The sequence below is a fragment of the Varroa destructor genome, unplaced genomic scaffold (assembly GCF_002443255.2).
Source record: "Varroa destructor unplaced genomic scaffold, Vdes_3.0 BEIS01000002.1, whole genome shotgun sequence".
NCBI classification, from domain to species: Eukaryota; Metazoa; Arthropoda; class Arachnida; order Mesostigmata; family Varroidae; genus Varroa; species Varroa destructor.
In genome coordinates, this window is record NW_019211455.1 from 49,177,767 (window position 1) to 49,205,490 (window position 27,724).

The 27,724-nt window shown below is 37.6% G+C and overlaps 3 protein-coding genes across 7 annotated transcripts in view; 1 reads left to right on the plus strand and 2 right to left on the minus strand.

The window, feature by feature from the left end:
• Positions 1–13,603, minus strand: part of LOC147757935 (ecdysone 20-monooxygenase-like) — a 31,404-nt gene extending 17,801 nt beyond the window's left edge. For 3 of the 5 annotated variants that reach the window (XM_086981173.1, XM_086981174.1, XM_086981175.1), the window contains exons 1-2: positions 12,499–13,602; positions 38–235 (exon numbers count right to left, since the gene is read on the minus strand). In XM_086981173.1, coding sequence (XP_086837299.1) covers positions 38–235; positions 12,499–12,548 — 248 coding nt within the window. In that variant the 5' untranslated portion in view covers positions 12,549–13,602. Of the gene's footprint in view, positions 1–37; positions 236–12,498 lie in introns of all 5 variants that reach the window. The other 2 variants (XR_015321957.1, XM_086981172.1) reach the window with 2 other exon arrangements.
• Positions 13,604–17,837: 4,234 nt separating this feature from the next.
• Smn (survival motor neuron) lies at positions 17,838–19,373 on the plus strand. Its single transcript, XM_022793584.2, has one exon. It carries the CDS (start codon positions 17,884–17,886, stop codon positions 18,667–18,669), a length of 786 nt encoding a protein of 261 aa, XP_022649319.1. The 5' UTR covers positions 17,838–17,883; the 3' UTR covers positions 18,670–19,373.
• A 758-nt stretch (positions 19,374–20,131) lies between these two features.
• On the minus strand, positions 20,132–25,486 carry LOC111245345 (cuticle protein 10.9-like). The gene is made up of 3 exons (XM_022793585.2): positions 25,329–25,486; positions 22,629–22,875; positions 20,132–21,390 (listed from the first exon to the last, which is right to left on the minus strand). Exons 1-3 carry the CDS (start codon positions 25,335–25,337, stop codon positions 21,245–21,247), a joined length of 402 nt encoding a protein of 133 aa, XP_022649320.1. The 5' UTR covers positions 25,338–25,486; the 3' UTR covers positions 20,132–21,244.
• Positions 25,487–27,724: the final 2,238 nt, after the last annotated feature.

Genomic DNA, 27,724 nt, shown 5'->3' on the forward strand with positions numbered 1-27,724 from the left:
TATATTACAATATTCGCACAAATTGAAATAAGCCTACCTGAATAAAGCGGGAAAATCTTCCGCATCAAACAGATGAACGACGGGCCTTCTAAATTGGTACTCCTCTTTACAAATGGGCCCGTACTTTTGTAATTTGTCTTCAAAAGCCTTATGCAATTGGGAGTCCTGCTTATGGCCCCAGTATTGCCAATTGGTGCCGACAACTGGTAACGATGGCCATGGACCTGGAATTTCGCTGAAAACGGATAGTACGAAAATAAATGTGAAATCACACAATTAATACTCTAAAAGTGACTTGGCTGACAAAGCTGCTCATTGTTGAAGTTGTTCTAAAACTTTATAACGACAGTTAATATATACTGAAAGCTAATTTTGCGACGTTTACTACTATTATCCACACGATTGGATTACAGTTTCACTTAAAAGAACATTCAGGCATACTTTTTGCTAGGTTCAAAAAATGATTTCGTTGTTGTAAATAGTTGATTGAAACAGAATTATTACTATCGTTATTCAATTATTGACAAGGGAGTTGTCGAACGTTACCTATATTAATGAAGCTATAGAACCAGAAGCATAAGCGTAAAAGAAAATGATCAAGAACGAGTTTATTACCAAGATGGTTGCTTGTGCAACAAGACATTTCTGGCAAGTCTGTCATATCTGCCTGTAAAGCAGTTGCACTCTCGTACGGAGGCAGAAAGTGAAAAGCCCTACGATCACTTGGCTACAAGCTCTAACTAGCGTTCTCTTTACCTTAAGTAGAATACTAAATATAATGTCATAATATAATAAATAATGAACTAATAAAAGTAATAATGCACGTAAACTTCTTTATTCATTACGTTTTGTTCGACAAGCTGCATCCGTGCAGGGCGTTCGTTCACATCTCAATTTCATTTATAACTACATACATATATATCTATATCTATATATACTTGAAGGTTCTGTTAGAACCCCGCGATAAGATGCAATAGTTATATCAAGAGTAAGCTTATTTTTTTCCGTTCCGTTAGGGAATTTTCTCATAGATAATAGCGCTATTATATTTAAGTAAAGCCGAACCGTTTACAGAAACGTGTGATTCGACTTTTTGTTAGATGTCCGTAATAAACGCCACCTACTTATCGATGAATCGAGCAGTGGGCGTCAATTCCTAAGGAAAAAAAAAAAGCGAAAAAACATGACTGCAAGAAAGTACGTGTGCGATTAGAGATTTTCTTCCAGATCTTCAACCAGACACGTACTTGCAGTCTATGCATAGTAACATAATAGGAGATGTCGGAAGAGTTTTTTATAAATTCGCGCTATCTCCTTGTTGTGCCTAACAACGACCGTTAGATTGCTTATTTTTTTGTATGCTTTCCAATAAAAAAAAAGTATGATATCGGTCCTTATACTTAATTCTCCAATATATGGAATGCACACGGAGTAACCCACAATTGTATAGTTGTGAATCAATAAATCAATTATCTACTCACAGCACAATAATGGAAAAATGGCAAAAATTACCTCAGCGTCAAGTGGAGTGCGTGGCCTTTCTTTAGTTATATTAATGAGGACACATCTAAGAATATCCATGAAGAATTTTCTATTAACTGATCTTAATGGCGACAAACCTTTAGAGCTCACATCATTTACACATTAGCTCTCTTCGAATTGTTGTTGGCTGGCAACGAGCTATATATCTTGCAGCTCGGATTATCCACTGAATAACTGTTCAACTGAATAAATCAAATGCACACGAGTGCTTCTCCGACGAGCTAGCACATCTATGAAATGAGTGTTTGTTCCATTCGATAGGTTGTCTGTCGAAATCAAACATCTTGTGCATGCTTCTTACGTAAAGATACATTCATAACTACACAACGTACTCCTGCCAACTGGTAGGCCTTTAGAAATACTTTTGGGTTAAGAACATACTTGTGTGGATTGCGTTTGCACTTGGTACCGTCAAGAGATGATGCCTCGTGTTTTTCACTGGACCTTTTCATCTAGGCCTTCAAAGCTGGCTATTAAATATAGTATTCATTGTGAGAAGTGCACTGGAAAACGCTGCTATATTGATTTGAATCAGGCGCCTCCAGGTGACAGTCACAGGAGCAAGAGCAACTTCTTGCCATTCGAGTCTCAAATTGCTCAAAAAACCGCGCTCCTTTGCCCAGAAGACTCCAAGATACCAATTGATCTTTGCATTGTCTCTCTGCAACATGTTTCGTAATATTAAAAATTATTTTTTCGAATGCAAATTTAGCTATTATACAAAATGAACTAATATAATGATACCAATAACAAAAACATTCGAATAAACTATATTGATTAACCATATTTGTTTGCTTTTACTTCAACACTAAATGATTCAGTAACACCCCTTGCATTTCTGTTGCGCGGTGTGCCACTGAGAATCACTGGCTTTAGGAGTGTTCTAAATGAAAGATCGTTGGATTGATTCTTATATTGTGCGGTGCAACTCTGTAAGAGCATACTGTCCTTTTTCTCGCATTATTTTTAGTGCATATTGAACTAGCGTAGTCTCAGAAGACTATACCGTAATTATACTCTTTATTATGAAAATAGGAGACCCTAAGGGTTGAGACGTGCTGATATCGAATAGCGTTTTGCAGCAATTTTTAGATTTTGAAAACGGTCTTCAAAACATTTGACCTTGATGTCATCTAATGGCGTACAGCCCACACGCCCAGAAACACGGAGAACTGCCAGAACGCAGATCTCCCAGGTATGTGGATTTTGAACTTACCATTTGCTTTGATAGGCCATCGCGCGACTAGTGCCTACTTAGTCGTCGCGACAAGCAGCCACTTAGACAGTGAACTGCGTATGCTGAGTATAAAAAATATAATTATTTAGAAAATAAACCTGAAGAGAAAGGTGGAAGCTAAGAGATCGTCTGCCCCAATAGGCAATAGCGATAGCTAACGGTGACATGTGAATTTGATTCCTAAACCTGACTTTTAATCCTGGTTCTAAAATTGAGATAAACTCAAAAAGGCAACGAAAAAGTTATGAAATAATAAAATTCAGCTATAAATACTCATGTGTAAGAGCGTCTTAAGTTCAATAGATTAATCAGGCCTCAGAAAAGGAAAATGTTTGACTCTTCTCCACATATTCCGTTATGTTAAGCAGGGAAGGGATTTGTTGAAATCTACTTTGCTATAAGCTGCTCACCCTTGTTGCTTTTTTGGCAATACGTTTTGAGAAACCCAAAAATATTTACCAAAGTGTTAAATAGCTATGTTCTCTAAACCGACTGAAAATATTCAACTGAAATCAATTTTTAAAGAGGATAACTCGGACGAATCGGGTCAATTGAGTGACACGCGATGTGTCAGAGACGCAATTTTAGGACGCAAAATGCTAAAAAATTAACTAGAATGTTTTAAAAATTTTCTGTTTTGATGTTACCCTCGGATTATTATACATTCTTTGCAAGCCCCAGAAAAGATTTACATCTGTAGTAATACCTGTGTATTTACACTTCGTGCATCAACTCAACTTTATTATAGTTTTACGGCCGTTCAAACATGCTGATTCATCAGACCCTTTTCGATTCACAGGCTAGTAACATCAGCAGCCTTTCCATATCCAATATGTTTTTGTTATCATTATCCATAACCGTGGTCGCGATACGTAAGCGACAGCTAAATGCATGGTGATATAATTTACATCATATGTCGTTTTGAGTCAAAACTCACAATAAATAAAATCATTCTCTTTAAAATTAAAAAAAAATTATTTTAAATATGCGCATCAGCTTTGCGCTACCTAAATTCTTTTTGCTTTTCTAAAAGTCGTGAAAAGGCCCATTATGCATCCTTTAATTTACGTTTAATCGCCAAGTATGTTTTCCTTCTACTCTATTAAAAATTATTAAAATTTTTTTTTTTTTTAATTTAAAAAATTTTTGAATTATTAGTCTGTTGCGAACTTCTCAGATAATTAAAACTATGCACCGTTATAAAACTAAATTTAGTATTTTCAGAGTTACCAAAAAAAAAAAAAAAAAAGTTTCACCCTAAGCTAAATTATTAGCGTAAAAGGATAAATTTAATCTAAATTTAGCCCTTCACGCTAATAATCGACGCTCGGTGGTGAAGTCTGTTTCTAAGATGTAAGCGCTAGTTAAATCTACTTAAGACTGACCCAAATAGGGGCAATGATGCGAAATATCGGTTTATTATTACTACAATCATTTCATATACGGAAATTGGAAAACTGAAAACCACGGAAAAGATGACCACATTTCGAACGAAAAAACAAATTTCTGTAAGCACGGATGCTTCAAAGCAAATTAGAATATGCGTACCCTAAGAAATCGCAGCGAAGGTACGGACGAAAAAAAAGAAAAACAGACAATTGGAACTGAGTCCGGGACAGATGTCAGACGACATTACCGCAAAAAGTATACCCGGAGAGTATCGTCGTCATTAATGAGACATGTGTCAATCTGCACTACCCAGCAAAAATAAACCAACCCAGCGGATATACTAGAAACAGACTTCGGTGATAATATCGATTAGATCTGGGCACAAGCTGACAGTTTCAATGGATATAAGAATCATGAGATGTTTCGAGACTTTGCTAGAAACGAAAGCGACCTTTCCAAACATCTCTGATTTTTGCAGAGTCTTATGGACTAACAGTCGGCAGCATATCTTGTGGTCACTCGAGGATAACGTATGACCTCATTGTCACACTCCGATCATGTCGAAGGAAGCGGAGTCGAGCGATGATTTCAGCCCGCATATACTTCAGATTCAAGTTTTCAGGAGGGTGATAACTAAGCGTAGTGAGGTGAGAGGTGAACGATGTAGCGTGTCCTGCCGACCATCCTTCTAAACGAGCCATTCGTGACTAAATTCAATATGGTAGTATAGATCGAAGTGCACATCTACTGAAAAACTCCCAGGGCGCTAGCTATAATGCGCAAGCAAAAAAAGGGGAACGTATCTAACGTAAATCAAGATATCGCTGCTATACCTTACAAAATTGCAGAATTATTAGGAGCTTTTATTATAAGCACTAATTATACAGAGCCTTTTGTTGGCCTTATGGCAATGAACATGCGGCCATCGCTGGTTCAGATCTCCGCGTTAGCAAATAGCAAATTGTTATTGTAGCTTTTTGCCATGCCGTTTCATAGGTCCGTTGGAGAATAACTTGATATATCATGTATTACATAATATGAGATATAACTGTAATAATAATAATGGCTTGTTAAAGTCAAGCAGACCTAAATGTCGGACATAAAAGATTGATCAATATAAATTAAAACACAGATGTCCGATCTCACAGCTGCAAATGTAATTAATAACGCGTCGAATAAATGAATGGCACCGATACAATGCTTACTTCACTTTGACAGGCTAAAAATCATTGGAGAATGAGCGCTCGAAGATTTGCCGAGTGATAATAGTACATCACACCCGTTAAATATATCTACAAAATATGCCCAATAACAGTATAAAGAACTGCGAGGCAAGATCGTGGTACATTTCTTTGTCGAGAGCTGTTTCTTTGAATAATCCGATAGAACTATGCCCGAAGCGATCGAAAAGTCTTTCAACATGGGCGTAATTCAAAGCTAACACCGTCTGTGGCACTCGATCTAGACTGAGAGACAACTTCGCTAGCTTGACGATAATAGACATTCGTCAGGCTTCTTTGACCTTGCCCGTGAAAGCGAAAACAACCATAGAATCAAACTGACGATAGCAACGGCGTCAACTGGCGTTACTGTTATACTAGATGTCTAAACACTAATAAGTGTTTATTTTTAATACAAAATAAGTTAACAGTAAGTCCACAATTTCGTGATTATTGTTACAGTTGCTATTGCAGTTTCTTATGTGGTCGCATTGACATATATTTAATGTAACTGCCCTGGGACCACATGCTCTTTGCGACACGCAGATACTTTTTCTCATTTAACTATTTTTGCAAGCACAGTAGTTATGCGATAGTGAAAATGTAAATCTAATAATAGTCAACCGATAAAAGTTTCATCTCCAGCACAGACCTTTACTTGACGCTATCACTATGTTGCTTTATATATACGGGCTGTTTCACAGTTCATGCAGAAAAACGTTTATACATACAAAACGAGTAAAAAATAAGACAGAAAAATAAGAAGCATTCTTCACGCCGCAACGTTTCCATTCTTCCACTTCGTAATTTGCTAAATCATCTACTGTGTGAAAAAGATGATTTTATTTTCATAAAATCATCTTTTTCGCGTTATTATAGAAAATGAAACAAACACCTAAAGGAGAACCTGCCATTCCTCCTAGTAGCTACTGAGGGACTCAGAACTACTTGCGCGAAATGAAGGGATCGCTTCTTCAATCAGATTGTCAGGATTTAAGAGATAGTCATTTTTTCCCCTTCCGTCTGCTGGCGTGCCACAGCGTGTTCAAATTAGCAAAAACCGACCAAAAACGTGATACAATAACATTGCGCATTATCGAAAGCTGTGATCAGATCTACCGTACAGGTTTGGGTCTACGAGATATAACTGTTTCCACTAATTTTGGCACCGTCGTACGTGCCCATTCAAAATTATTGCACCGCGTAGAAAGCTAATTGTCTAACTGATAAGCCATCAAGTTTAAACATCTTTTTGTCAAAACACAAAGCATCTTGTAAAGCGCTTTCAACAACCATTGTATTATTACTAAATAGATCAACTAAACTAGTTGGCTATTTCTCAAATTATAGCGTTATGATCTTATTCGCTTTATTACTGCTACTATTAATTAACGGTCAGCTATTTTTCCTCTATGTAGGTATGCCCCCGCTTTTTTCCCCCGCGGTAGTTCTCTTCCGTCTGTTAAGCGACCCTTTTATAGAACTTGGTGTTTTGCTCGATAAAACTACACCGCGGGATCCCACCAAATTGAATCACTTCTTAAAATATTTTTTGCAAAAATTGAAAAAAGAAAAGCAAAATAAAAATGTTTGACATTTACCGCACGACAGGACAGGGGTGACGGAATAACTTTAGGCCATCCTAGATCATCTGATTGATTGTCTGTGTAACCTTTACACGCATCTAAAAACTGCCGTATAGAAAATACCATCTCACCTGATAGACATGCGGTTTCCAGCACTTAAGTTTCCATGATTTAACTTAAAAAAGCTTGAAAGTATACTTTTTGTGAAGCAAGTAGTTTGATATATTGATAACTGAATATGGGAAAAACGTACAGCATGGTTTACGTTTCCCTAATTATCTAAAGATTACATATCACATATAAGGAAACATTGCAATTAATGAGTGGAAGACATTACTGGTACAAGCGTACATAATTTTTTTGTATTATAACAATGTGTCTTAACATGAAGCGACCAAGTAATTGGCTCAACTATTCGTTTTTCAATAGCCAGCAAGGCGGTGTTGAAACAATGAAACTACTCACCAAAAAGCTCATATATATCTCATAAGTATAGGAATAGAAGTTACACTGTGCAGTGCTGACTGTGTTTTATCATACAAAAAATTACACGCATCTAAAACTAAAATACAAAAATAATAGCGTATGAAGTCAGAGAAAATTGTTTCAAATGTTTTCATACTGTTTAATCGCCGTCCTTTTATTCGAAATTAATTTTTCAACGATTATTTAAATAAAGACACGACAGCTAGACATGCTCTACTGAGCTGAAGTTTCAGGACTGACCTTTTTACTGGAGCAAAAACTCAGTAGTAAGGTTAAAAATTATATCTAGTCTATTTAACGTATCCATCTCCATATGCCGACGGGTAGGTGCATGCGAGTAGTACACAAGGTCAAAGGATATACGCCAGCTGATTGCCATGTAACTGCTTTGTGGCATTTCACTGAGGAGAACGGCGACAGAATCCGCCTTTTGTTTGAAATCAATACAATCGACTATCCTATGCCTTTCTAAATAGCAAAGGAATACGTGTACGTTTAGTCTCCACTTGATTATGTTGGGGGCCATCCATGTGTCGGTATTCTACCTGCATTAGCGTAAGAATGAAACAGTTATTTTGTTGATAAGGAAAGACACGTAGTATATATGACATGAAATATATTTATCTAGAAATCAATGCTATATGTCTGTCTATATAACTGATGTTACCGTTTCGCATTTGATGCTAATCTTTTTTTTACTCTGTTTCTGTTGTTTGTTGCATGCTCTCACTTATTATTAGTTCAATGCTTCTTGACCTGTTCTTCTCTCCCATAGACTGTTTCAATGCCCGTTGCAATACTTACGACGGTATCCAGTCTCTGAAGCCGTGCTACGGTACAACAATTCGTTTAACCTTAGACCGTTAAAAATCGGAGAGACGTAACTCATTTGGCGTTTTACCAAAAGGAGCGGCGCAATCGGTGGTTTCCACTTTAATCAAAAGATTCGCAAAAGATTGGCGGTCTGTTATAAGATATATCCCTATAAAACTGCAGGGAATGTCGGAAGATTCTTATCAGAACAGCAAATGCAGGAGATACACAAGACAATTAATCACCGGTATCTGTTCATTTTTACTTAAATTATCACACATTGTATGCATAACAAGCAGCGTATATACACAACAGTTTGTTTTGCAGTGGGAATGGACCAATTGGTGTAAATGTATACGCTCTAAACTGTTTCTATAATAGAGCTTCCTTCAAGTAAAATTTCTTATTTCTTTTATAATAAAATAAAAAAGCAAGAGATTGCAAGTACATGTACCCAGCGCATTTACGATTCTCGCAGTTACAAGTTGAGCCGTACAAAATTTTTTTCAAAGCCAAATCTCATAGCACCGGTACCCCAGCTAGAGATATTGTTACCATTTCTGACATGTTCTGAATTTAAAGAGCTTGTGGGCAACGAGCAAAGGTCTTGTTCAGCTGACCAACTTGTGAGGCCACGAAAAAAGCGTTCTACCGGAAAGGTCAATGTTGCTCTCTATTCCGGTAGTGCGTTGAATAGGGCGGAGTATTAACTTAACGCGGCGGGAAGCTCTGGTAGCTATAGCCTGTACTTCCGACTAACAAAAATCTTTTGCTGACAGATGAAGCTATTTACAAGCCTTCAGTATTATATACGGAATAATTTACATGCAAGTAATTCTGACATAAATACATGTTTTAGAAGAATATAGAGATATATGATATGCTCGACATGCCTTTTGTGGAACAAGCCTATCCGTACCTATACCACAGACTCTGCTCATCCTAAGCTTCAATTCCATTAGATTTTAAAGTTACGCGTTTTTCAGGTTAGCATAAATTTAATCGGAGTGTCTTCATCATTATATATGCACAGCTCTAAAGCATGGCTTATCTAAATTCGGACAAACTTTGAGCTGTCAAAGCGGACATCCGCTCATCGTCTTCGCAGTAGAAGTACATCAGTATTTTCTGGAATATCACTACAAGCTCATCGAAAAGCATGTTTCGTTTACGAACGTTGAGCAAAGATCAAGTATAATCCGGTGTTTTCGAGCTGTTTTCGAACCCGCCACAAAATTACGAAATGGGTTATCCCAAATCGACAGCATCGAAAATAATCAAGCGATTGCAGAATAAGTGAGAGTAGGTTTCAACACATCACAGGAGAATCTACGACTACAAAATCTCGGAAGTTAATTGATACCGTCCAAATGTGCATTTTTGAAGCTGCTTTTGTTTATATCAGATTCTGATCGCAGAAATTTGACGTGAATTAGGCTGCCCTGCGATGTATCGATACAAAAATCAACTGGAAAAACGATAGCTGGCTTGCTAGTGATCCAGAAAATGTGTCTATTTATAAATGTAATGCCATTATACTTCTTCCAGAAAAGCGAACGTGTTACCCAGAACGTTTGTTCGCATGTTGTACGAATTGTTGTGCTATCGTCGATGGTTAAGGTTTTTGAGGAAAAACTATGCGTCCTATAGCAAGACGGTATGTTGTCTGATACACACGAGATTTACGCAGGATTGATTACTTGAGGACGTAAGCATGTTCTGGAACAGGCACATAATGGTTTCTGTACATCCCAGATTGAAACCCGGTAAATTATGTATATTGAGCGTTAAGCAAGGGTCTCATAAGTACGAACATGACGTACGTTGACTCGCTCAATCGTGCTATTAAAGAGATGTTTGCAGAATGAACATTCGAAATGGACCTGTGACAGATCCCTGTAATCGTCTTGAATGGCGATTATATAGAAAACTAATCTTGACTTCTATTTGTCTTTCAATCTTCGAAACAACTCGTGAGCTTAAATCGAAGAGGCCCGAGGTTACATAGGCCACCCTGTATCAACGTGTTAATTTGCGCATATAGCCGTTGTGGAATTCAGGATTCTATTATATTTTAATAATTTAAGCTCATCTACTGATCTTAAATCAATCCTATGTCTAGCCGCGTTTATTTTTATGAGCAGCCTGAAAGACGTTGGGCTTCTCCAGACAATGCTCGTCGTCACTGGCACTTGCTCTACAAAGTCCAAAAACGGGAATCTTTTGCCGTACCATTCCCACTACTGTTGAAATGTTCATCAGTTCACAAGTCCGATCCTGGACGGTGTCTGTGCAACTTATTTCCACTGATAATTTTACTTTCAATGAATATACGGTCAAAAAGCAACAAGCTTAACGCTGGAAAATAAGACGAAGCATCCAACTGTAACCGATCTTCATAAAGGACTACTTTGTTGCTAAGGCACAATCCGGGGCCCCGGCTTGCACTCTATGTAAAATGTAGACCCTTTCCTCTTGAGGGTCGAAATTTTATAATGTAAAGATATTATTAAAATAATCTGCACTGTAATGGTTTTGAGATTTCTTTACAGGCTCTAGGAGAAGCTTGGATAAGTCAGGTGTCAGTACACTCTTTTAACTTCCAAAACGAAAAAATCCTAATTTTTTAGATATTGCTTTTCAACAAGTTCCACGCGAAACCGTCCAGCTGCGTTGGTTCAACTTTTTAGACAAGTGTATCCATCCTCTCGGGACAAACGCTTGAGTTTTCGATCAAGCGCTACTACTGCACTGAATTGCTGCAATCGCCGAGATATGGAGCTGTTTGAAGTTCCTAAAACGCCATCACTTACTGTACTCGAATTTTTCGGCAAGCACACGTAGTTTCGTAGGCAACTTTAAGAATCTAAGATACATTTTTATAATCTGAATATTGCAAAGCAAGAACTCCCAGGCCATAATGTTAGAAAAAAGCAAATGGTGCGTCATAATCGCTACTTTACATTCACTAAAAATAAATTTTCGAAGATTGATTTCATTTCACGAATAGCCCCATTCGGGATCATTTTCCATGATGCAACCCTTTCAGTTTCAAATGAATTGAGTCGGGGAGAAAATTATCTATTAGCATATAGCTGATATTTTCTCATAGAACTTGCCGCCGTATCAAGCCACAAGATACCTGCTAGTAATGTGAAGCAATTATGCAGTTCTGCTAGTGCATGAAAAATCTTCTGGAGCTGCTTTTTTCGACCATCTGTGGAAGCTGTGACAGCACAACGCTGTTTTCTAGCCATTACCATTTATATCATCTTGCGATGTTTGACGGGCGAGCAATGGCTTCAGACACACCTGTCCGAAATGAGTGGGGTCTACAGCGAAAGGGCTAGAACATAGATAGCGCGCTATCTTTATTCACCGTCTCCAGTTCAAATAATGATACTGCTTCTTCATTCACTAGTGATATCCGAACTATTTTCGTTTAGGGAAGGGGGTCCGACCATCCGTCGGAAGAATCTGACGTCACGGACGGTTCTGGCCCCGGTGCTAGCGGGATCATCGAAGTACTACGCCTCCTGCGGGTGGTGCTGTTTATCCTGCCATGACTAGACGACAATTAGAATGCTTATGCAAAACTCTCGGACCCCCATTCGTAATCGGAAGGAAGAAATCTGAAAAGCGGCTTTTTGACGAGCCCCAACGGCAACAGTATCGCTTCTGCCATAGAAGAGTGGAAATAAGATCTAAAGACAATAGCTCATTTACACAATTGTAGTCGTCGTGTTGTAGACGGTACACACATGGTGCAACAAATTCATAAGATATGTGGCTAGCTACGTGACTGATTGAGACACCGAAGATCGGCTCTTATTTTTCAAAATTTATTTGAAATTTTCAAACGATTTTGTTTCCTTATATAGCAATATAAATTAATTTTAATTATTATATTAATTAACTTTAATGTTAATCATATACTTTCTACCCGAGTTCTAAATCCGTGCACAATCAAGTTATTAAAAAAATTATGCATCAATTTGCAATCAGCTTTTTCCTGTTATCGAGATCATGCTGCAAAAACAGATTAGCAAGAGACGCCACTTGAAATCTGAATTCTCAATATTGCTATTTGAACAGCATATAGCCATAAGACGACGTGATGCTCATGGAGATTCAAGCAACGCTAGTAAATCATACGCATAAAAATGGCTTTATGCTTAACCTGCTCGTCCGCGAATAAAAAGAATTTTATTCAGTGTACACGTACCTAAATTGACGAATCTTACGGACAGCTTGAAGTGCTGCAGATTGAGCCATGGCCGCCGAAACAGTCACGTGTAGGTCCTCCCAGATATTCTGTACCTCCTACGGCGTGTGTGCTTGCGTGTTATAGCAATCGCTTAGAGACACACGAGTAGTTGCACACATTCATGCAAACGGACACTTGCACGCTCTACACAGTAACGCTATAAGAAATACGGTTGCTTAATAGTTCGTTGTCATCAAGCGGTCCGGTAGTCTTGTAGTTCTGCGGAAAGAGTTGTGATGGTGTCAATCTTTCGTGCAATTAGATAGAGAAGGGGGTCACTGTCACGAACTTAGCCACTGTCGAGCACCAAATGACGCGCCTACAACGCGATAATGCTTCTGTTTAGCGATATCATAAATACAGTTTCACTATACTTCAGATAAATATATCAAACGATTAAGCAATTATTAATTTCTCCTGAGTTTCTCAGGAAAATGCCCTGCTTTGGGCGATTTATTCTCCAGGAACTAGACCGTCAGCACGGCTCCTAAAGCTTTCTGAGTCCTGATACACCATTCAGCGAATGCACTTTGTTTCTTAAGCGTGACTTCACTCCGCTGTTTTCCTCTGGTTAACTTGACAAGAGGTGCGCGTTGCTAGAAAAAAAACACCGGATTTGTCGCAGGAGTGGTAACCGATCTGCCGGCCGGCCGGCCGGTTGCGCTTTGATGAGTCTGCGGACTTTTCCCTTCGCAGTTCCCGACTGGATGATGTCGCCCTTATAGCTTTTCGCCGATCGACCTTTCGTTTACTTTAACTCTGTTCCGGAAAAAACAGAACTGCAACGTTCAGACTTCAAAAAACCATAATGTCTCGTGTTCAGCAGCATCGAGTGAGGGTCAAATGCACAATGTGGCAATTGCCTAAATGACACCCGGTGATATTTTCGTTCTGTTGTTGTTGTTATCGTTGGTCGGATGCATATGCGTGCTATGTTTGCAACAAAAGAGGAAGTCGCTCATTTAGACGACCATGCTACACGTAGCGTAATAACCGACACTGAAAGTGGCCGCGACTGATGGTTTGTAAGGCGAGTGCTCCTGCTGCTATCTATTGTAGAGAGGACAGATGGACCTAAACTGTGGCGCACCGGGCGCGAGGGAGGAGCCATGAGACCCTGGGAGAGGGCAGACACAAAAGCACAGTACTACGACCAACAGCGGAGCGGAGCGGAGCGCAACCCTCCAAGCGCAGCCAGCACAATCACCATCACCCGGCCAGCCGGCCGGCCGGCGGGCCGGACAGCCAACTAGACAATACTTATTCATTGGATGGCTTCTATTTGGATGCGAATGGATATAAATTCGAATATGATGAGGAGATCCTCTTAATACACAAAACGTGTACATATCTGACGTGAACAGAAGATGACATGCTTGAGTATGAGCCGCCTTTATAATAAGGAAACTTAGACTATATAAGCTTACAGTTTGTCTTCTTTTTCACTTTTTTTTTTCTGTTCTCGAGGACGCCAATGCTGTAAGCTCATTCTTCGTGGTGCATTGTAAATTAAGTTGAATGAGAAGTATTTGCACGACTTGGATTAGGCAATGCAAACTTAGAACACTGAAGCTATTGGTGATGGCAAGCCTTAAATTTATGAATCACTTCTGGACTAGCCATACGTAATCATCGATTGCGTATTTGCAAATGAAAGAACACTCACAAATAAATCTGTGGCGGAATATATGGCGTTCTGTTGACGACGTTGTTGCCAACGGTTAAAATGCGACCGGACCCAATTAATCCCACGCAGGCATAAATTGTGAAGTGTTTTCATGGACTACCTTTTTTTTTCTAGAAGTATTCGTGCTAGTCCCAGTGTATAAACACATAGCACAGCGTTTTGCTTATCATAGGCTAGCTAAATTGTATTCAAGAGACTGTTATTGAAACTTCAAATTAATCTCATTGTGACAAATATTAGGAATAGAGTTGTCCTGTTTAAGAGTGGGATTAAAATTAAGCTTACTGTCTAAACACGGTAAATATATCTACAACTGTTTTTTCAAGAATTTGATACCTAATATGAAGATTTTGTCTAGACGTGTCAGTGTATAAAAGAACGACATGCACTATTTTTTATAACTATTGTATTTTTTAAATTATTTTTCTTTGTTAGTAATTGTTTATTCTTATGTAAACTGCGATTTCAGAAGAGCATACTACAATTTTAATATATATAATAAAACGCTCTATGTTATTACGAAACTTGATTTATGACGAACTTACTTGTTCTACGGACGTGTTTGATAAAACAAGAATTAATTAGAACCGTATGGTGTCTATAGTTTTCCTTGAGTTCATACAGGCGAAAATTACCTTACAGAATCAAAACGAGATGAATCGTTATATTGTATTGCGGAACAACACCTCTGATAAGATTCAACTCATAGAAGTGTGGTTCAACCGTCCAAGTTGAACTGATCTTCAAGAAGACTGCTAATACGGTATTGCGAGACCTCAAGTTCAGTAACCGACAGATTCCATGCACGAGCGTAAGCGTCCACAAGCCGATCTTCGTAAGCCTACCCTTTCCCTAGAATTCTATCAATGAGATCTTCTCTTTAAGTCTCAACGATAGCCAGGTGGTGAACTCTTGCAGAGAGCCATCGTATGCTCTTTGTGCATCTGACTGGGGTAGTCGCTCTTCCTAAATATACCAACAAATTGAGCAGTTGATCCCCTAGCGACTGTGGCGAAATCAGGCTGACTGGATGCTAAGGTAGATGCGTTGATCAAGTATTAGACAAGAGATAAAGACAGACTTAAAAAGTCAGTTAAAAACAATTTAAGAAAAATGGCAGCGTGGATCCTATGCATTCACCCCTTGCCCACTTTTCCTGTAATTTAGTTAAACAAACCGATTGCCAGAACAAAGTGCAATCTGCTTTAACCGTACGAGCAAGGATTCAGTGAACAGATTTATAATTAGCTAAGACATTTGTCTATAATTAATTTACACTGACGAAAGAAATAGGCTTGCAATTGAAGAACACCCGTTACAAAAAATACACATTTTTCTTAAAAAGAAGCCTACTTTTTTCCAAACCCTATTATTGAATTTTGAATTACCTTTGGTTACGAATAGTAAAAGACTGACATTTCCGAGGGCAAATTTCAAAGATCGAATTGGCAGCCTAGTTTTAAAAATTGCAAATATTTAACTATCTCCAAGTAAAATTTGTCCGCTTCTTTAGAGATTTAACCATATAAAGTCACGAGTATAATATAGTCTACAAGGATCACAGTATGTTTTCAATAAGAAATGACCCAACATTGTCAATGCAAGTCCTCTCAACATGATAAGAAATCATACAACGAATAAAATCACTTAGGTCTTTTTGAATTTTCGATGTAGATCAAACGTGACCAGCTTTATGACATTTCTTTCTAATATCTATATGTATATATATATATATATATACATATATATATACGGCAATGTTACTGATGTTTTCAAATACCGCCGTATTGACTGACCACTTGCGTGCCAGCACGTGCGAATCGTTGTCCTCATATATGTATCCCTCAGTATATAGACTGCCATATCTTCTTTGGCAGTGGACAACTCTATTTAAAGCCATAGGGGATAGCTCTTAGGAACAAGGCATCGTTCAATAATAGCTAGCCAGATGTATCTTAAACCTAGCCTCATATCTCACTTTAGTAAAAACCATAAAACCTGTACGTAAACTTTTTTTCGTTTTTAATTGCTATGTATTGATATAGTACTTTAAGATTAACCTATGTTTATATAAGCTAGCAAATGATGTGCGTTACTTTTCTTATTTGATTCACAAGTTGATTGTTAAAGCCAACATCAAATTTCCAAGGCTAAATGTCTTAGGCCCCCCATTTGGTCTCAAACTAGTAACTTTTATTTACCGTCCTATGGCAACTTAACCATCAGCAGATAGATAATTAAATGGAGAAGGATAAATAGACACTGGGTGCACATTTGTAGAATTCTGTGTGTTCAGCTCTATGTGTTCCACATGCTATAATGGTTAGTTATTATTAGCTATCATATAGTTGAACGTTATTGATAAATCATTAGTTCTATGATTCATCATAATAAATGTAGAATCTTAGTTTTTTCTAATTCACCTGAGAAACGGTATAAGCGCCAATTTCTATCAAGTAGTTAGGATCGAACTTACAGGGCACTCATCTTTTATTGTTTATTGCGATTTGTGAGATAATCGAAATATTTGAGCAATATAAATTCTTACTCAAATACTATCATTTTTTTTAATACGCGCCTCTTACCCTTGTTTCCCTAAGCACAAAACGTGTAGTTAAAAGTTTTCATATATACCTATTACTCGAATAATGAGAATCTAAATTCAAATATTACATAATGCTTTATAATTATTCTCACTGATATTTAGGCTAAAAAAGCGGTGAAAGCGTGTGCGTGTACGAAAGAAACGGATGCCCTTACCCAAAGCCATACACATATCACTAGTTAGGCTATTTTAAGTGATATTTTATTATGGAAATTTACTGTGCTTTAGTTTCATCGGTAGAAGAAGCAGCCTTTTTAATTTGTGGTGTTTTCTAGCCAGACTATTTTTAGTTCGTATATACGAAGCTTGATTATGGTACACATTGGTTGTATCAGTTTTAATAGACACTCTTCTATTGGTGAATCAGTTTAAACAGGCTCAATTTATTATTATTATTATTATTATTATACTCTTTATTATAATCTTATATTGCTAAATGATTTTGGAAAGAATATTATTATTTGATTAAGTTAGTTGATTATCAAAGTAGTCCAACCAACCTCACAAACAGATCCACCCAAACGCTGCGGTTCGGTTAAATAACTTTAGTTTTATAGATCACGAAACTGTCGAGTAGCATCAGACTGATAGTGCTACGGCCGTAAACGTCTATTTCTTAATAGTAATTACTTATCTTCAAAGTTAGTTGATTTTTCTTATGTTTTCCTTAAACATTTTTGTAAGGACTAGTTATAAACGCATAAATCCACCATAAAAGTGAATGACTATTGATTGGTACCAAAATGACAAATGAGTAAATACTTTATTATTTGTGTGGTTTTTGATAGTATGGATAATGTTTGATATCTACATAAAATTCACATTAAAAATAGCAACACGCGGTCGTAAGGTATGCATTTATATTAAACCCTCTAATAAATTACATGTATTCTTATAATATTCCAAGAGTATATTCAACATGATCTTCTTCGCGCCATAATTTGAACTTGGCGCCCTTTCGTTGCGCTTTCTCACTGGAAGCAGACGGCCGATTGGACGCAATAACAGGTTCATACATATTCGAAATGCGTGCTAACCGGCCTCTATCAGCATGGAAGAAAGTAATTTAAGTAGCGAAGGTGAAGTAGTATTCTGCCGTCAGTCTGGCGTTGGTACTGAGGATGACTGGGACGATACAGCACTAATCGAAGCCTATGATCGAGCTGTTGGCTGCATTTATAAGGAGCTTGACAAGCGTAAGGCCTCCAGGAAAGGAAGTGTTTCGTTAAAATGGAGAACTGGCGAGTATTGCCGGTCTCAATATAGCGAAGATGGAGTGTGGTATGAAGCAAAGATTCTGTCGATTTGTGGTGACTTGTGTACTGTGCAGTATCTTGGTTACCTAAATGAAGAGGAAAAAAGCTTAGACAGTTTGAGAAAGAGCCGAGGAGACACAAGCAGGCAACTACAGATTTCCGAGGCTAACGGATTCGAGGACGTTGTAAAGGAGGCAGCAACAGATCGCAATAGATCTCGATACCCATTCTCGAAGCCCAGTGCTTTAGGCAATAAGGCTAAAGATAACGTTATACCATCTACAAGTGGATTGAAAGACCGCTTGATTTCCAGTGACGAGAAGGAAGCTCAACCAGCTACATCTTCTCTTCAGTATCGATCGTTAAAAGATAACGAACACGAACGACGGAAGCGGGGAGCTTTTCTACATGAAAGTGGTCCAGGTATAGCTTTTCCTCCACCACCGCCTCCGTTCCCGCCACACGTTGACGGAATTTGCAGTAGCGATGAAGCTTTGGCTGCAATGTTAATGTCGTGGTACATTTCCGGGTATCATACAGGATACTATCAGGCCATGCGACAAAGTGGTGGATCTAGTTGATTCAGAATTGCGGTTATGATGCCACATCACATGGTGCGAGCTTCGTACTGTTGTTCGTCTCGAATCGGTGCAAGCTTACAAATTAAGTGGGCGTGAATTCTGTAGATATAAAATCACCTACGGTTCACTAAACATGAACAGTACATGTACATATGCAAATGCACGTCTGCGTAATTTATTGCATTCAACGTTGTCCTGTTAATTCTTGTTCATCTCATACTAATCGTAGGGAATTTCATTAGGAGAGCTATTAGAAAATGTTCTGCAACCTAGCAAGAAATTGCAAACGAAAATTACTATAGTGGATAGCATGAAGTTCAACGTTTTACAACAGCGAAGAACTGTTAGATGGCAGTCAATAAATGCGCAAAATGTTTTTTTTCGATTCTATTTAAGCTTTGCCAAGTTCCTGTAGGCCACTTAATTGTTCATCGCGGAATGTAAAATTTCTCAATTGGCGGTGAATCTTTATACTTCTCTATAAACTCAGAGTCAGATAATTGCCTCCGGTAGTAGCCGCGCCCATACTGATGCTTCTCTTCTAAGATTTAAGTATAAGGACATAAGAACAAGCCTGGAATTATATACGTGCAGAAAGCTCAGGCAAAACAATCGGAGGTGACATTGGGAACTATGGAAAATAATTATTAAGTAAGAAATAAAAAATAAAATATTAAGTAATAAACAGATTGTCCAATCATAAATAGATTCATTTTATCAACTAAGGACTATATAAAAAGCATGGCTTCAGATTCAACCTCTGTTCTTCCATAGCTGCTACGATGTACTTATTTTACGGTCGATAGGATAGGTCGCACTGGCCATGAACCCGCATCAAATATATGATGAAATTTGTAATGCAATATCTGAATAGATAACTTAAAAGTAGTTAGAGTTCAAAGTGCACGTTGGCTTAGTGCAAAGTGGAAATACTGCTCCACATGCCTAAAGTTCCACCCTAGATCTCAACAAAGAGTAGCCTGTTGATATTGATCCTACGCTTGCACTTAAGACTATATCGTTCATACCAATATTAATTTGTTATTATGTAGCACACCTACATCAGAACGTATCGACACAAACGTTTAGTAAATTAAGGTACACCAAAAAGTAAATATGGATAAAGCACAATTTTTGTAGTTCTTTTAGCATGCGTAGGTAGATTTTGCTCAAAGACATAACCAAATTACTTTTAAGCGTACTAAAATGGAATCTTGACGAAGTGTGTTTTATCACGAAGTTGTGGGCTAGTTATCTTAGTTAATATGTGGTGTTTCCATTTTTGTAGTTGAAGTTACTATCATTCTCTAAACGCTTCAGGTTCGACTAGGTTATCAGAGATTGGAGAAGAATCCTCTGCCTCGCTACCTTTTATTCTTCCATTTGCTACTTTTTTTTTGGTTGTAAAAGTTCGAAGGAAATTTTATTCGACTTAGACCCGATGTCAAGTAAGGGATTATAATTCACTGCTGATGCAATTTTTTTTATTGAGTCCTTTTGGTTCGCGCAAGTACAAACATTTTTATTAGACGCAATTCTTACTAGGTGCAAACAGAAACTCGAGAATGTAGCCAAATTAACAAAACATTTTTAACAAAATTAACAAAAACTTCTATCGCCTGGTAATCAGATTTATTTTTGTATAAAATCAGCAGGCTCACTAAGCCAGTGACTGTTTCTGATAAAACGAGGTTGCGGTCTGAACGAATGGGTGAGTTAATTACAGATAGATTATCAATTAGAAAGCGAATCTAAACTCGCACATAACCAAAGATTGTTTCACCCCTGCTGCCCATGTTTTCGGCGTCAGTTCTGGCCGGATCAGTTATGACTTGAACCTGAAATGGTTATCTATACTGAAGTTAGTATCACCTTTACCTATCATTAACATGGATGGGAGGTTTTTGTTCAGTCCTGTCTTCTTCGTCTCAAATTGGTGCAATATAGTTTATTGAAATTTCCATGTGAAATCCTCAAGGATAGCAGTGCATTTGTCGAGGTCTCATTATGCCGCTTGCTAAATGGGTCGATCAGAACACCAAACTGGAACATACATCTTCGTTTTTTGTTTTGCAGTTTCAAATGGTTAAATGTTTTAAAAGCTATAATTATATACCGGCGAATGTTTCAATTGGTTCACATGGTTTATAAGAATTAATAAAGCGTTTTGAATTAGGACTATCTCCAGCATGCGTGGTAGATCGTTATATGCGTACATATATGTTTACGTAAGTGCTTTTATTTATTATCAATAAAGGTTCGAGCGCGGTAAGTCAAATAGTTAACACCACTAGATTCGAAAACGACTAATGTCATTTCTTCCATGGTTAATGGGCATTTCGTGCATTTCAATATAATCTGTAGCATGTGTATTTCGTCGTGAAGATCTCAACAACGCCAATTTTCAAAGCCTTGGTGGAATCCTCAATAATATATTTCCTTGCCGTAGAAAAGATTCTCCAAAGTACATAATTGGCTCGATCCTCTATAACGACGGAAATGCGTAGAACATTCAACATCAAAAAACGGAAGTGTTATTTCAATGGTAATAATAAGCTCTAAAGTTCAACTTTCGTTAACGAGCATGAACTGGCTTCAGCATATGGCGAGGAGCTTTCACAATGGTGGCAATGACTTCCGAGCCAGCAGCCAGCGCAGCTTCTGCTCCCGTCGGGGCTGTGGATTGGATTGTCACATCGGCCGGATTTTTCGATTCCGTACCTGTGCAAAACGCAACACATATAGAAAGACAATTAAGTAATCTTTTTTCCTCCTCTATATATTGGATATGGCAATTAAAATACGTACCAAGTGCTACGTATGTATGGCTGTCAAAAACAAACTGCCAATGATACTGAAGTGTCCTAGTCTGATCTTCCGAACAACACTAGTAATACGAAAAAAAGCCATAAGTCGTCTTTAATGGTAAAGATCATTCCGATCGCTCGCATTATTTCAAGCTCCTTCTTGTATAGTTCTTTAAAGCACTTGCTTAGGATGGAATCGTTTCAGCAAAAAGCTATTTTGGATTTATTTTTGTTGAGCAGTTTTAGATTTTCATCGCCCAATTGCGGCGGTCATACCTGAACCTAACAATTTAATTATTTTCTTTTTAGCTATTAGTTATGTGTATGCATTGTTTGAACGTCTTGTAAAACCTTATTCATCCCATAAAGCGATATTGCAATCAGATTTGTCTACTACTCTATGTACCTCACTTCAGAACTAAATAGTATTTTTTTTTCGAATCATAGGGATGTTGATGCTTTTTTACTATGAACGTTTTAATATAATATAATAGAATACATTAACTGTACATTAGATTGTAAGCTTGTGCTTGTGTTTTTATACAAAACAAGAACCCGTTCTTGAATACACTCTAAAAACGTAAAACGCTAAATAGATAAAACTGCTGTTAACACTGTTACATTACATTAATGTTACATCGCTATTGCGTTTACGTTGAGCTTGCGAAAATTGCTATTAGGTGTAGCAAAGTAAAGCTTCGTGTAGTATATTTCAAGGCAAATACTAAACGAACCTACGGAGTCAGAAATACAAAGTTTACAAGGAAAAAGCATAGTATTGATTTCTGCTTAGAATCGACTAGCAGATACGTTTCCAGTTCGTCTTAATCGATGTTTAGTACGATTTGTTTCATGCATCACGGTTTTCAAAACTAATTTGAAAAACCATCTCAGTAGGCAGTTTGTATCATATCAAAATAGCTTTCAAATACCTTAAGGCATTATTATAAGGCGTTTTACTCAAGGCCAAACAATTTACATGAATTGCCGATATACTTGCGGATATATAAAAGTGCTTTTTTAGGATAGAAAAGGTAGAAATTGCTTTATTTTTATAATTACCATATTGTTGCCTGACGACTAAACTTCTCATCTTGTGGAACATTGAAGATTGTATTACACATTATAGTTACACATTTACAGTTAGCTTACCCTGCTCATTGGTAACTACATCCGCGTGAAAGCCAGTTTCGTCGGCCCAATAGGTTACAACGCGCATCCTTCCATCAGCCAGCATAAGGGTGTATTTTCCAGTTATTTTTCCACTGCCGTCACCGGACTCCTCGTGACTCGACGAGCCTTCCTTATCCTGGGATGTGTAAGAAAAACTGTACGGTTCCGGCGGGCCTTCGTTGCTCTGACATAAGGCAACCGCTACCAAACACGTCACTACAAGCACCTACGTGTATATACAAACACAACACACCATTATAAACTTAAATTATCAATAGAAAATGCATAAAGCACTTACATATTAGAAACAAGTATTTCTAATAGCGTACTTTCTCATTTTTGCTTATGTTTAAGTGTCAGTATCATAGATTTAAAGAATGAAGGTCGCGTGTGCACTTGTGTACGTTAAAAAATGGTAAGTTATCAACTCAATTATCTTCCTGGAGGGCTCCAAAAAAATATTAATATTAGGTCACTATTTAAGGGAATCAATAAGAAGCCAGGCGCTGAACTGACTGTAGGATTGATGCGAATATATTCGAAAAAGTCCTCATTATGTAAAGCATGCAAGATCTTCACGTCACCTATAATATTCTCGGGGTCATTATGTATGTGGTCTCGCATTATACGTGCATTATAGTTAGATAATAACAAAAAAAATAAAGGTAAAGGTATAAGCGGCTTAAACGTTGTCTTATTGTAATTTGTATGAAAGCAGTATACCTATCATTTTCCAGACATGACCTAGATTATACAGCGGTAAGGCTACTATTTCAACGAATTGGGTTTCGTTACCGCATATAGACAAAAATTCACTTGATAGGTTACATCGATCACTGCACATAAATGTTTGTCTAAAATTGAAGTTAGGACACCTCCATATTTCTATCGAAGTTGAAATGTACCACGCTCTGGCAGCTACGGCTTTCTAAACACTATTTCAATACAGATTTGACTTCACAGCACACCCAGCATCATACACTGGATGAATGTCCTGCAGCTGGCCTTTTGTCAACTATTTTAGCATATATGGATAGGGTATCGTTTCATCCTTGACGTTGTTTCAGAGATACTTCAAAACCGAGAGGAACTAAAACGTTGCTTAAAAAGTCGGTGTCGTCTAAAATATGGATCACTTTATTCTGTGTTGTTATTGGCCATACAAAATAGGTTTATTATATGACTGTTTTGAGAATGTGCCATAAAATGGAATAGAGACTGTTTACTTCTCTAATTCTACCACAACTAGTATTTTTTCTGCGCGTTTATATAGGAGTTCATATGCCATATAGATCAGCTAATCCTATTTCATTATTGCAGTCGCAATGAAGTAATCACACTATAATATTAATACTCTGATGATCACACTACGTAAACATGTAGGTATTTCTTAGTAAAACAAAAAAGGACTTTGGTTTAATATCTAATGTTTCATTAATAACAGTCACTTTGGCAAGTACCAAAGAAAACGAAGATTGAAATTTTCTGAATTAGCGGTATATTTTAAAGGTAGTTGAAGTAAACGCTTAAAATCTTAATATTGTAATTTGGTTAGTGCTTTCCACTTAGCTCATTTGAAACAAAATAAAGTGTGGGAATGACTGACGCTCTCATACCACGACCGTATCTTTACTTTGTCAATTGAAATTGTGATTCTAAAACTGTACTACATTCGTTTCTATAATGCCCGTCAAGCTAGACTAAAGGAAACTCCCACAAGCAACAAAATCGATTTTAAAAGTTCTTTAAAAATGGAATCACCATTTTTCAAGATCTTTTAAAATTGTTCGCTTTTAGCCGTTTACTGAAAAATCAACAATTAGCAACAAGAAAAACCAGAAAACAGGAGACAGAAGTATTTCGGCCTTTATATGATAGCTTAATGCTCATCTACGCTCATCCACTTTTCAAAATTTTACTTTCACGTACTCTCCGTGCACTTTTTAGGTTTACGGTTGACTCTCAAAATTAAAGCACACTCGACCGTTATCTCAGAGTATGCCTACACCTTGAGCTTTTTGAGAAAACAAAGTTTTTCTGCTCTCATACAGCTTGCACTCCGCAGTAGAGTGGCCTCAAATTTGTGCAGGCACAAATCTAGTTGGACAAGAGAATATAGAAATAAAAAGTGTTATATGACTTTTGGTTCCATCACTTCGGTTTGTGGCTAGCAACTTCAGTATCGAGCATTTGTAAGTATCGAGCAATTTTTTAATATTCAAAATTATCTTCAGTTAAGTAACTATCTCGTCGAAATGCGGGCTGACAATACTAAAAAACCTACGTTTACGGGTGGACATCCATGTCACCATGATATCTCGCCACCGCGGGATCAGTCAAAAATAACCCTTTTACTTAGCTTACTTAAAGTGTAAATAATTCCACACGCGTATTCGAAACGCGGACATTCTTTTACTACTTTTTTTTTTTTTTTAAATTTTTTACCGTTTTCTTATTGTGCACTTAATCCAAGGACCTAATATTAGATCAGAGAGGTTTCCTCAATGCTTTCAACGAGAAGTGCAATCAGAATCCTACAGTAACTAAATCGAGCGTCTTCTATCTTATGTTTTGCCTAAGTGGTCTATAGTGTCAAAAAAAAAGAGAAATTACGTGTGAAATAACTACTAATAAACGGTAGGCTGTGTTTTATAATTATAGTACCTTGTACTTACATACCTTGAGCATATTGAAAGAGTTATTCTCTTTTAAAACGTATTCCTTCGTAAATCTTTTTTTCACTTCCTTTAAATCTCATAGACGCAAGCACTAACTGAAGCACGTGCCTCTTAGAGCAACGCCTTTAAGCTGCACAGCGGATTTATTGCCGTCAGTGAACTCAGCTCTTTTCTGAGAGAAAGGGTGACCATTGACGGGAAAATAGAAGAGAATATATTGGCTGCCACCTCAGGAAGATGCATTTCGTTCAAATTTATTTAGCAGAAGTGTCGAATGCGGCAACTCGGCCATTGTGATGAAGCTTGCCTTCATGGTAACTATGCTTGCTATGACAATGACTTAAACAGTCATCAAATAAAAAAAGCATTCTAATGTATCCACTTATAGTCTATTTCGTTGTTTATACTGATAAATATGTTTCTAATGTTGAGTAAAGATAGTTTTGACTGGAATCGAATTCAGACAACCGAGATCCTCCCCTCATTCGATGCGTATCCGAGACTGTTAGACATGCGGTGGTTCGTTCCAACTGCGCAAGTAAGCTTTCGGAGACTACATACGAATCAACGAAGAAGACCCTGCCGGGCGACAGAACCAGAAGGGTCAAAACAAAATCAGTCTGAGGAAAAAGGCCGTCCTTAAACGAAAAATTTTGCTCAGTATATAGTCATTTTTGCGAACGAAATCAGAGAGAATTAGATATACATTTGGAAAAAAAGGAAGAGTTAAGAGGAGCAAGAAAGGCAGTATCATATCAACATTTATACGATGTGTAGAGATACCAAGAACAGCATCAGCGTGAGCCCTCACCTACAAAACCTGCCAAATCTATAACTATGCTACATCGCAACCCTCTTCATGGTCGTTTGCTATTACCTCTACTTTATTTCTGGGCACTAAATAGTTGAGGGTCGCTCTCACTACATAACAGCGGTATCCTCAATAAAATGTCCAACTGGTTTTTGATTTCAAGGAATTTCTTGAATCCACAAAGATGAGAATCATTTTGTGGGGCTTCCGTTATGCTACAGAACATCAGTGAGAGAAGACCGAGAATTCTTGTGTATAATGCTTTTGATAAATTTCTAGTGTCCCATATTAGGCGACGTTAAACTGCTTGTTGTAGAAATCAACCTGATTTTTCTTTGACAATTGCATTTACGAAGCTAGTTGATACAAGTAGGTCTCTTTGTCAGATGCGCATCCACAAGAGGCGCAGAAGTTTACTTGCTTGGTCAATTCATAGTCGTTTGGTGCGAGTATTTGTACAATGGCCGGGACGCTCTGGTGGCGAAGGAAGGCAAAAGTCAGTTTGGCTTTTACTCTGGAATGTGAGAGGTCGCACTGATTGCTGTTGAGTCACGACTATGTAATGCCACCCCACATTTACTGTGTATCCGTGTTTCGTAGTGTTCGTGTAAAAAATTTTCGCAGCTAATTATGTTATTTATTAACATAACTTTAGAAAAGTACCTTGTTTGATTATAATAAGTAATGGAAAAATTACTAATTATTTGAATAGAACGCATCGGATATTCATTAAAATTATATCCGCACAAAGCCAGTGAAGTAGTACTATTTCATCTAAAAAATTACAATATGAAACTGCTCACCCTATTTAAGGGTTCCACAGTGACTGCACTTTAGAAATATTCAGGAACGGAGGGGGGGGTTCACGGTACTTTACGTCACATTGGTACGTGTGTAAGATTGAATAAATAGATTCATTGATGCGTTGTCTGTAATAAAGTTCCAAACATTACCTGGTTTTCTGTCCAGCCCAAAGTAACAAATGTGCTTATTTAAAAAAATATCTCTCGTTTATGTATACACCATAATTCGATTAAATGATCAAGTTTTTGTCAGTTCACTAGCAACAAACAATAATTGCCAGAAATGACGAACTTCTTCAAATTAATTATCTTCAACCATACACGTAAAAGTAATTTGATTTACGTGACGTTATGTCCATTTTTAATACAATAACCAAGTTAAAATGATTGCTTTCTTAACTTAAGTTTATTAACTAAGGTGCTGTTCATTGCATTACCTTTAATACCAGTGTTGATGCATGTTTTCCTGTTCTACTCTCTTTTTGGGAGTTGACAGTCGTTACTTTTGGTTGCATGGCTTGTCTTCAACTCTGTACCTGTTAGCTCAGCCAATAACTGTTCGTGTTGAGTTTTGACTGGAGGGAACTTGCTTTAATACGTCATGTAAATCTACGTGTGGTCCTGCCTTTTATACCTTTCTTATATTGATGTTCGACTCTTTTAGTGTCGTCTAATTGTACTCCCCAACACTGGTTTCCTAGCGGCCTATGTCCCTCCGATACCGGTAAGTAGCAGACTTGCCCGCAGAGAGGCTTGCTAAGAGATTTCCTTAAAATTTGCATG

What these genes read in the sequence shown, in the direction of transcription:
- LOC111245345 (XM_022793585.2), bottom strand. An exon ending in TGTAGTTACCAATGAGCAGG is followed by an intron (nt 21,391 to 22,628) that starts GTAAGCTAACTG and finishes CGTTTTGCACAG; the next exon opens with GTACGGAATCGAAAAATCCG.
- Smn (XM_022793584.2), top strand. Translation starts at nt 17,884, where the DNA reads ATGGAAGAAAGTAATTTAAGTAGCGAAGGTGAAGTAGTATTCTGCCGT.